The sequence below is a fragment of the Oxyura jamaicensis genome, assembly GCF_011077185.1.
Source record: "Oxyura jamaicensis isolate SHBP4307 breed ruddy duck chromosome 26 unlocalized genomic scaffold, BPBGC_Ojam_1.0 oxy26_random_OJ71408, whole genome shotgun sequence".
Lineage (NCBI taxonomy): Eukaryota > Metazoa > Chordata > Aves > Anseriformes > Anatidae > Oxyura > Oxyura jamaicensis.
The window spans coordinates 1-9,851 of record NW_023304741.1 but is presented as its reverse complement, the minus strand read 5'-3'; the positions used below and the strand labels follow the sequence as shown (position 1 = coordinate 9,851).

Sequence of the window (9,851 nt, the reverse complement as noted above, 5' to 3'; positions counted from 1 at the left end):
CGTTCCCAGCTCCGCTGCTTTCGGCACCGATGTGCCCAGCGCCGGTGTCACGGCGAGGAACCGACACCGGGGGGGAAGGAACTGCTCGAGCTCTCGCAGGACCCGGGAGGGGGGTGGAGGGAATTGAAGCTGTGTTGGGAAGAGGACCTCTGACTTCCCCTTCGAGGGCCCGGTTCTCTTCTCCTTTTACTGGGGGTGAGTTCCACCCCGAACTGATTGTGCAGACTGACTGGGGAGGTGCTGGGGTAGGAGTGCCCCGTGCTTGATCTCAGAGGAGCAGGAACCTTGCAGGCTCTGGGGGGAACAAATGAAACTTGCCCTCTACTCAGCAGCAGGACTTCTATTCTGTGTCTTGAGGCTTCTTTCTGCAAACCACTTGAAAAGTCCGTGCCCAAATAGCTCTTGTGCACATTTACTGCCTCCCCCCATGAGCAGGTTTGGCAATCTGGATCTGAAATCTGCTTTGCCAGCATAAGCTGTAAAAAGTCAATGTGAATCTTTTTGCAAAAGTTCTGCTGGTTTCATTTTCATCTCCTCCCCTCTGAGCCGCCTGCTCCCTCTGAGCGGTGCTGCTCTGACAATGAGGCCGTAATCCCCTGCAGTGTCTGAGTCCTGGCTGTGTGCACTGAGGCTGGTGTAGGTTTTCAGGCAGTTGCTCTGCTTGGGGCAGTGGTGGGGACCTGCAGCAAAGCCACCTTTTTCTGGCCACCTCCCTCTGTGGATGCCCGACCAGCTGCTGTCCCTGGCCCCAGCGGTGTGGGGGGATCAGGTGCTGCCACTGCCCCCGGTCAGCCCCCGCGGCCAGCATGGAACCTCCGCTCGCCTCGCTGCTGCTGTGCAGGATGGGATGGGAGCCCCTGCGAGGAGTGGGGATGGGGGCAGGAATGGGGCCGGGGGGTGAGGTGCTGTTGGGGTGGCCTCTGCCATGGCTGGGAGCCTGGCTCACCCCTGTTCTCAGCGAGGGCATTAGGGTCAGGTTTTCTGGCGTATCCATGGGCAAAACCTGATATTTTGGGTGTGAAAGAGTAAACCTTAATGCCTCCTTCCCTCCTTGCAGGGTGATAAATGCAGGGAAGAGCCAGCACAATGAGGACCAGGCGTGCTGTGAGGTGGTGTTTGTGGAGAGGAGGCCGAGCCCCAGGGGCCACCCGCCCTCCGGGGATGGCAGCGGGGAGCTGGATGGGGTGAGAGCCACACGGGGTGAGAGCCACAGCGGCTGCATGGCAGGAGGGGGCGCGTGGCCGTGCCCTGCCGCTGGACTGGGGCTGGCCGGCACCGGGAGGCATTGGCCCTTGTGCCCCTGCGGGCTGCCCCGGAGGAGCCAGCTGCTGCAGACAGGGCACAGGCAGTGCTGGGTGCCAGCGCAGGGCTGGGACACACGAGGCAGAGGCAGAGCCCCGTGTCTGTGTCCCTGGCCACTCGCTCTGCAGCGGTAGCCCCAGCTGCTCTCTGCTCCCCACCGTCTGCTTCCTCACAGCACTGGCTGAACCTTCCTCTCCATCCCTGCAGGGCAGAAGGGGTTTTTATTTCCACTACTGGGCCTTGTTTGATGGCCATGCGGGCAGTGGTGCTGCTGTCATGGCATCCAGGAGACTCCACCTGCACATCTGCGAGCAGCTCCGGGACCTCGTGGACATCCTGCAGGATCCCTCTCCGCCTCCCATCTGCCTCCAGCACGACGTCAGGGCTGGTGCAGCTGAGCTGAGCCGGGCACCCCTCACGGAGGACAACGGAGAGGTCCCCAGTGATGCTCTGCCACGCTTTCACCTGGAGAAAGCAGTCTCTCATGAGAGCCTGGTGATCGGTGCCATCGAGAACGCCTTCAAGCACATGGTAAGTGATCCCCGGCCTGCAAGGACGCCTGTTGGGCACTGGCTGGGGGCGTTTGTTTTGCTTTCTGTCCCCTCCAGCAGGAGGAAGGTCTGCAGTGAGGGCTCCTGCAGGGCAGCTCCTGCCCTAGTGTGATGCTGTCCTGTTTCAGGGGTTCAGAGCTCAGAGGCTTTGGGTTTGGGGGCTGTGTGGGTGCAGGGTTTGATTGCACTTCATTCCAGCAGTGCCCAGCTGCTCCCCTCCTGTCTTGTTCTCTCCTGCCTGCTCCACAGCCCCAGGGAAGCCATGCCCCTGCTGCCTACAGGACCCCAGGCTGTGTGGGGTGAGGTGCCCAGCCTCAGGCGGCAGCCGAGGTGCTGATGGAGCAGCAGGACACTATTTGGGGCTGCTTGGACCTCTGCTTGCTGGTGGGGGCTGCTGCTCGTGCTGCCCAGACCCGCTCTCTGTCTCTCCAGGATGACCAGATCGAGCAGGAGCGGGCATCCCAGAGCATCTCCGGGGGCTGCTGTGCCCTGGCCGCCGTCTACCTCATGGGCAGGTTCTACGTGGCCAACGCTGGTGACAGCAGGTACAGCCCCCAGCCTTTCCCCCATACCGGGGCTTGCCCCAGTTTCAGGGTGGTGAGGAGCTGGGCTGTCTGGGGGAGGGCAGGAGCAGCCAGAGCCACCCACGGCCTGGCCATGAGCCCTGAGGACAGTGTGCCGTGCTGTGCCGTGCCTTGCCATGCTCTCCGTGTTTGCCTGGTGTGCTGAGGGGCTGCAGAATTTCCTCCCGAAATCCAGGCCTTGCCGCCTTCCTTCCCAGCAGTGTCTCTGCTTCACAGATGGCTCCGAATCGCACACCAGCCCCTGCGACCAGTGCTGGCCTGGGCTGCAAGATGGGGAGTGAAAATTGCCCTCATCAGAGCTACTGAAAATGTGCGAGTGTTAATTTTAGGGCACATTTCATACCAGTGAACTATTCCAGCAGGATGTGCAAATCTGTGTGCAGACAAGGCCCGAGGGAGCTTGGAGGCCAAGGATCTTGCCTGACAAATGCATTTCCTTGAGTGCATTCCTGTAATTGCTCCTGGGTGCGTTCATACCCCACAAGAAACAGCAGGAAGGCAACTCCGTCTCACACAGAGGGCGAAGCTGGTTTGAATGCTTCTTGCCCTGGAATGGGGCAGGAGGTCTCGGTGCCTTTCTGCTGGGGGTTTGCAGAGTGGTGTGGGCAGGAGCCGCGAGTGGAGGCTGGAGTTGAGCAGGGATTGTGCTTGGCCTTTGCCAGTCTGCCGTGGGGTGCTGCGGGGCTGGGTGAGGACCACACTGCTGGGGCTGAAGGGGAGCCGCTCGCCCTCCGGTGCAGGGCCCTGCCTGGGGCTCCAGCTGCTGGCAGTGCCCAGGGAAGGCCGCGTGCATGGACACCACAGCTGCAGCCGTGCAGATGGGCAAGGGTCTGTGCTCCTTTCTCGGGCACCAAACCCCTCCAGAGCCAGGCTCACCTGGGCTCTGTGTCCCTGGAGGGGACTTGCAGCCCTTAACAGGACAGCAAGTGGGGCAGATGGGCCACGGGTATCAGATCCTTGATGCCCCCAGACCTCCAGAAACATCTCATAAACAGCCATTGTTTTAACCCTTCAAACATTTTTTTAACCTGCAGCACTGGTGTGGGTGCGGGCTGGGCGCTTGCAGCCCTTTCCTGCTGCTGGTGACTTCTGCCTCTCATGTGTGCAGCTCCCCTGCTAGTGGAGGCTTCATAAACCTTCGTGCTGCTCTTTCTCTAACCATACCCCTTCCTCTGGTTTGCTCTCCATCCCCTCTGCCCCGTGCTTCCCTTCCATTTTCCTGTCCTCCCTCCCCTGCCCGGCCTGTGGGCTGCAGGGCTGGGCTGTGCCAGCCAGGAGCCACTGTCCCTGCAGCTGGGGCTGGGCAGAGGGCTGGCAGCAGGGGGGGAGCACGCTGCACCCCTGGGGCACCCGGACAGGGAACCAGTGGGGCTGTCCCGAGCTGAGCCAGCCCGCCCCATCCCCTCTCCTCCTCTCTAATCTCATCCTTCCATGTTTCATTGCAGGGCCATTATCATCCGTAACGGGGAAATCATTCCAATGTCCAGGGAGTTTACTCCAGAGACAGAGAGGCAGAGGCTGCAGTTTTTAGTAAGAAAGACCTTTCTTCTCATCTCGTTCCTGCCGAGCCACCTCCCGGCCCCTCTGCAGCCCCCCTCCGTGCTCCCTGCCGGGGCTGTCCCCTCTGTGGGGTGCGGGGCCCTACTGCAGGCACCCATTTGTCCCAGGGGGTGCTGCATGGGAGCTGCCCCCGCTCGCTGTGCGTGGACACCCGTGGCTGCCGGGCTCCTGGCTTGCTGCGGGACCGGGGATGCCAGGCTCTCAGCACAGCACCAGCACCATGTTGTTAGGAGTGCGTGGAGCTGGTTCAGCCCATCTCATCCTGCTCCTGCCCCAGGACCACAAAGTGTCCCCTCCTGGTGGTGGCACCACGTCCTGCCTGCACTGGGCTGCTTTGTGTCCCTGCGCTCAGGGGAGCGCGGCTCCGTGCCCTCCACCCATGGTGCCGCTTCGCACAGTCGGGGGGGCCACAGCGCTGTGCTCAGCCCTACTTTCATGCCTGGATGCCCCCTGGGGGGCAGCTGAAGTGTGTCGACGGATTTCTAGCTTTCTTCCTGAAAGCTCCCCCTCCTGCTTGTCCTGGACAAACCTTTCTGTGCCATACAATGAGACTTTTTAAGGTTATAAAGACCTCTCTGATGGCAGCACAGAGGAGGAGGCGTTCCTGTGAGAGGAGGTCTTGCTGGATGTGATTTCCTGGCTTGCAGCATATTTGGAAAAACACTAAGGCATTTTTTCTCAAATCTATTTTTGAATGACCACAGGGAAGAAATTGCTGTGAGCAGGATCCTCTCTGGCCAGCGGCGATGTACAGGGCGCACAGGCAGAGGGCCTGGCACGTTTGCTCTGCCATGTGGTGGCCAGGCCATAGAGGGGCTCTCCGTGCCTCTGCACCAACACCGCCCTTCTCCCCGAGGGCTCTTCCCCTTTCTTTTAGCTCCTCTCTTCCTCCACCTGCATTTTCCAGCACTGTCCCGATCCCTGGCGCCTGCAGGCTTTTCTTGGGGAAGCTCCAGGGCTGCTGGTGCAGGGTTCAGCCGGGGCTGCCTGGCTCAGGTGTGCTGGGGTCTGCTGGGTGCAGGGTGTGGGGGGGGGGGTCTGTGGGGCATGGCTGAGGCCAACACCTGCAGGGTACTGGGGACATGGCTCCGGGGCTGGGTCCCTGGGGGGGGCCCGGCTCTGCAGGAGCAGTGCATTGACAGCTCCGCATGGGGTAGCGATGCTCACAGGAGCACTGGTGGACACGGCAGGGGCCAGTGGGTGTCCTGGTGCGGGCCCTGTGCTCTGTGCTACTTCTCGCTCCCCATCCCGGGACACAGCCAGGACGCATTCTCGGGGCAGAGGTCTCAGCTCTTCCCCCAGCGAGTGCCACTCTGAGTGCTGAGCCAGGGCCCTGGGAGGTCTGCAGCTCTGCCTCCTCCTGGGCCAATTCCAGCTTCTCCTGGAACTTGCCCTCTTTATGGTCCCTTTTGGGTTTATTTCCCCAAACTCCTTGCTCAGCATTGGCATGGCCACCCTGAGCTGCTCCTCTCCCCTGGGTGTAGCTCAGGAGGGTGCCTCAGAGGCTGCAGCACCACTCCCTGCTGGTGTTGCAGTCGGAGCAGCCAATGTTACCCCCACCCCACAGCACCGAGCACATTTCCCGGCAGGCTGGCTTGCTGGCTGTCCTGTGCGGCGTGGGGGTGCCCAGTGGGCGATGCCAGCCCAGGGGGTGGGTGATGCTGGCAGGACCCTGCTCCTGGCACCACGGCTGAGCGCCCTGCTTCGTCCCGCAGGCGTTCCTGAGGCCTGAGCTGCTGGGGAAGGAGTTCACGCACCTCGAGTTTCCCCGCAGGATCCAGCCCAAGGAGCTGGGGAAGAAGATGCTGTACAGAGACCAAAACATGAACGGCTGGTAACCCTGCTGCCCCAGCCCCCCCCCCCCCCCCCCCCCCCCCCCCCGGAGGCTGCTGGCTCCATCTCCCTTCCTCGTGCGGGCCCTGGGACACGCCAGGCACCTGGTGTCCTGTCTGGGGACACCTGGCCATGTCCCGAGCGCGCAGGGGAGGTGCTGGAAGCTTTTGCCTGCCTGCTGACACGCTGCCTATGGCTTGCTTTAACCAGGGCTTACAAAAAGATTGAAGAGGATGACCTGAAGTTTCCACTTATCTATGGGGAAGGCAAAAAGGTAGAGTACGGAGCATGAGCTGTGCGCGGCAGGGTCCCCCTGCCTGGGAGGGGGGCGGTGTGGTGGCACCACAGGGTCTCTTCCAGTCTGCCTGTGCTGACTTGTGGGATGCAGCGAGTCTTTGCTAGCGCTATCGCAGCTCCAGCACCACGTGCATTTTCACAGCTGGGAACGGAAGTGGAGATGAAGCAGCTTCAAGCTTTTTTTTGGTTTCGCCTTCCTCCAGGCTCGGGTGATGGCCACAATTGGGGTCACGCGTGGCCTGGGAGACCACGACCTCAAGGTGTTCAGCTCCAACATCCACATCAAGCCCTTCCTGTCCTGCTTCCCAGAGGTGAGCCTGGCCTCTGGCTGCTCCTCGCCCAAGGGCTCCTGTGACGGCTGGAGCCGCTCGGGGTGCCCAGACTCGTGGTGTGCTTGGAGTGCGTGGCGGTGCACGGGGGCTGTCCGCGAGCCTCTTCTGCCCTCACCCTCGTGTCTTGCCCCGTTGCTTCCCAGGTCAGGGTTTACGACCTCACACAGTACGAGCACTGCCCTGACGATGTTCTGGTCTTGGGCACCGATGGGCTCTGGGATGTCACCAACGACGAGGAGGTGGCCAGTGTGGTGATGGAGGTGCTGACGAGCTATGAGCCCAATGACCCGTGCAGGTGAGCTGTGAGTGGGGAGGGGACAAGCGTGGCCTGCACTGTGACATCCCACTTGGTCTTGCTCCCTGGAGCAGCGTCGTGGCCATGTACCCGCTAGCCTTGGGGCTGTTGATCCACAGCACACAGCACACGTCTGGATATGTGTGTCTGAGCTCGGATCTCTCTGAGGGAGTCTTTCCTGCACCTCTGGCTCCTCCAGCTTCTTCCCTGCCGGGGCCAGCAGCGTGGTGCCTTGGAGCCTGCTGGCTGTGGCCCTGGGTGCTGCTGTGCTGCTGACTTGCACTGTGCTCTGCCCGCCCAGGTACACGATGGTGGCCCAGGAGCTGGTGGTGCGCTCCAGGGGGGTCCTGAAGGAGCGGGGCTGGCGGCTGCCCAACGACAGGCTGGGCTCCGGCGATGACATCTCTGTCTTCGTGATCCCCCTCGGTGGCCCGGGGAACTACACGTGATGCCCCATGACCCGGGGCAGAGGGGCTCACGCTGCCTGGATGGACGTGAGCAGGACCCGGCGCTGCCTCGGGGCACTTCTCCCTTCAGCGCTTGCTTCCAGAGATGCCCACAAGGAGAAACTTGGAGCCTCTGCCTGCAGCCTTCCCAGGCCCTGCCCAGAGCCCCCCCTCACCTGCTGCATCCCAGCACCCTGGGGAGATGGAAGGGCCGTGGACAGAGTGGGGAGTGGGCTCAGGGGATGTTTTTCGTGCTGCCATTTTCTTGAAATTGCTGTGAAGAGCCCAAATGCTCCCTGGCTTCTCAGCGCGTGCTTGGCACCTCACCTTGGCCCGGAGGCGCTGGTTACAGCCGACGGGATGGGAGGCCGAGCACTCCTGCCTGGTGAGGCCTGTGCTTGCTGCTGCAGTCACCTCCTCCTGCCCCTACCCTGTGAAGTTTGCACCATGGACACTGAAGCTGCTGCCGCTGGGCTGGGTACTGTGTCCGGATGGCTGTGCCCAGCCCTGAGCAGCCCACCTGGGGGTGCTGGGGTGGTGGTGAGCCCCACGACTGATGCCGCAGCCTTGTGCTTGTCCCCTTGGGCTCCACTGGCCTCCGTCCCCAGCCAGGCACTTGGTCTCAGTCTCAGGTTTGGGAGGATGTGGCAGTGCTCAGTCACTGCGGCGCACGGCGAGCACCTGGCAGGAAAGGAGCTATTGCACTTGCACATGTCTGCCAGCCCCTGGCTGTGCCACAGGCTCTGCCCACCACACCTCTTCATGCCTTGGATCACTGCTGTGTCTCTAGAGCCAATTATTTTTTGTTAACTGTGGAGCAGAGTTGGGAAGCGTCTAAATTCTTTCTCGGTACGGGGTGGTGGTTGGTAGGAATATAGGTCTCTGTTTCTGAGCAGTTCTAATTTGGCCACTGCTGAGCAGCAGTTGCAGAGCAGCCCCGTTCAGCCAAGCTTAACAGCTTAAACATGCTGCATGGATCTGCTTAGCTGAGGGCTGTGAACCCACAATAAAAGCAGCTTGGTTGTCACTGGGGGAAAAAAAGACAGCTTGGTCCTTTTCCTTCATCTCAGAGCTGGTGCTGAGCAGAGCTGTAGCAGCAGTTGTTCTCTCCATGGTATTTTGTTTTGCATCCTGCATACCTCTGACCTGCACTTCTGCGGAGTGTCGCATCCCACCAAAATGTGAGGGCTGCCGTCGTGGCTGGGGGTTGACGGGGGACAGCCGGGCCCCAGCCCTTGCTTTGAAAGGTGCCGTGGCCCCAACAGTTCGTGTGCTGCTGTCATTGGGTGCGGCCAGCTCTCGTCAAGTGTCACCTCTGGTGAATGTTGTTTGTCTCTTGTAATCAGCGAGATGTAAATAAACTGGGTGCACTTAGTGGAAGTGAAAGCTATCCAGCGAGATTTTAAGCTATTGATGTTTTGGTGCTGAAGGGAGCGTGGAGAGATGCTGGGACTGGAGCAGCTGTCCTGGTGTAGCACTGTTAAAAAAGGTGCAACTTGCAATCCCACTGCAAAGGCTTGCAGAACTCCTGCAAAGAAGACTTACCTAAAAGCCAATTAGTGCTGATTAATTTGTGTAGGCAGGCTCAGTAATCATGTGAGCTGCCATCCCTCTGCCCTTGTGCCAGCCAGAGCGCCCTGAGACCCTCGCACGTGGGGACAGGGAGCCCCTGCTCCCTAGGCTTGCTGGGCAGGGCCTGGGGGGGTCGGTGACCCAAGGGGCTCTGGGTGGCGAGCACCGCAGTGGTCTCCCTGCCCACAGGACCCCCTCCTGTGGCTGTGCCACTGGTGCTGTGGGAGCTGGGGTGTCCTGGGTGGGCTGCCCACTGGAAGCACCCCTACACACACACGCCCGCCAGTGGCACCCGCTGTCCTGGTGCTCCTGGGCCAATGCTTGCCCGTGCAGCCCAGTTCCCCCAGTTCGTGCAGCCCAGTTCCCCCAGTTGCTCTTGGCTGCCGCTGGCTGGGAACCAGCTCTGCCTCCTGCAGCTGCTGGGTGAGGCGAGGCAAGGCGGCGTGGGCAGAGGCTGCATTTAGCGCTGCCTCTGTGGTTCCCTTTCTTACTACGGAAACCTTTCCTTTGGCGCCAGCTCCTGGCCTGGGGCTTGACAAATTAAGGAAAAGTTGTCCCCGAGACCTGAAAATAGAAACCGTTCGGGAGCCGGGGCCCGGGCCAGGACCGGGGATCGGCGGGGGCCGTGCGGGGCCGGGGGGGGAGCGGGGGCTGCGGGCCGGCGGCTGCGGGCCGGGGGCTGCCGAGGCACCGCCGCTCTCCGCCCTCGGCGCTGCCCGGCGGGCTCTGGGTGAGGCAGCCCCGGCTGCCCTGGGCGCGGCCGCTGCTTCGGGGGCAGGGGCTCCCGCTCTCCTCACATCGGTAACGACACCCGGGGGCCGCCCGGGGGGGGGGGGGGGGGGGGGGCGGAGGCTGTGGGCGGCCGGGCTCAGCCCGTCGGTGACGGCGGCGAAGGGGGCAGCGCGGGTCCGGCTCCCGGCTCGGCCCGGCCCGGCTCGGTTCGCCCCGCGCGCTCCGCCCCCCGAGGGCGGCCCCAGGCCGGGGCGGCCCCGCCCGAGCCGCGCTGTGGAGCCGGGGCCGGAGCCGGGGCCGGGAGCGGGGCAGGAGCTGCGGCGGAGCGAGGTGCGGGCAGCGCGCGG

General features: G+C 62.4%; 1 protein-coding gene across 1 annotated transcript; it reads left to right on the top strand.

Annotated features, from left to right (window-relative positions):
* Positions 1–831: 831 nt before the first annotated feature.
* On the top strand, positions 832–8,586 carry LOC118158341 (protein phosphatase 1J-like). The gene is made up of 9 exons (XM_035312988.1): positions 832–1,184; positions 1,510–1,833; positions 2,286–2,398; positions 3,883–3,967; positions 5,713–5,831; positions 6,041–6,104; positions 6,331–6,438; positions 6,603–6,754; positions 7,056–8,586. Exons 2-9 carry the CDS (start codon positions 1,579–1,581, stop codon positions 7,201–7,203), a joined length of 1,044 nt encoding a protein of 347 aa, XP_035168879.1. The 5' UTR covers positions 832–1,184; positions 1,510–1,578; the 3' UTR covers positions 7,204–8,586.
* Positions 8,587–9,851: the final 1,265 nt, after the last annotated feature.

Bases quoted from the DNA above. Each gene is read 5' to 3' on its own strand.
- LOC118158341 (XM_035312988.1), top strand. From the start codon at position 1,579: ATGGCATCCAGGAGACTCCACCTGCACATCTGCGAGCAGCTCCGGGAC. The intron at 6,105-6,330 runs GTAGAGTACGGA...GCCTTCCTCCAG, and splicing joins TCTATGGGGAAGGCAAAAAG to GCTCGGGTGATGGCCACAAT. The intron at 6,755-7,055 runs GTGAGCTGTGAG...CTGCCCGCCCAG, and splicing joins GAGCCCAATGACCCGTGCAG to GTACACGATGGTGGCCCAGG.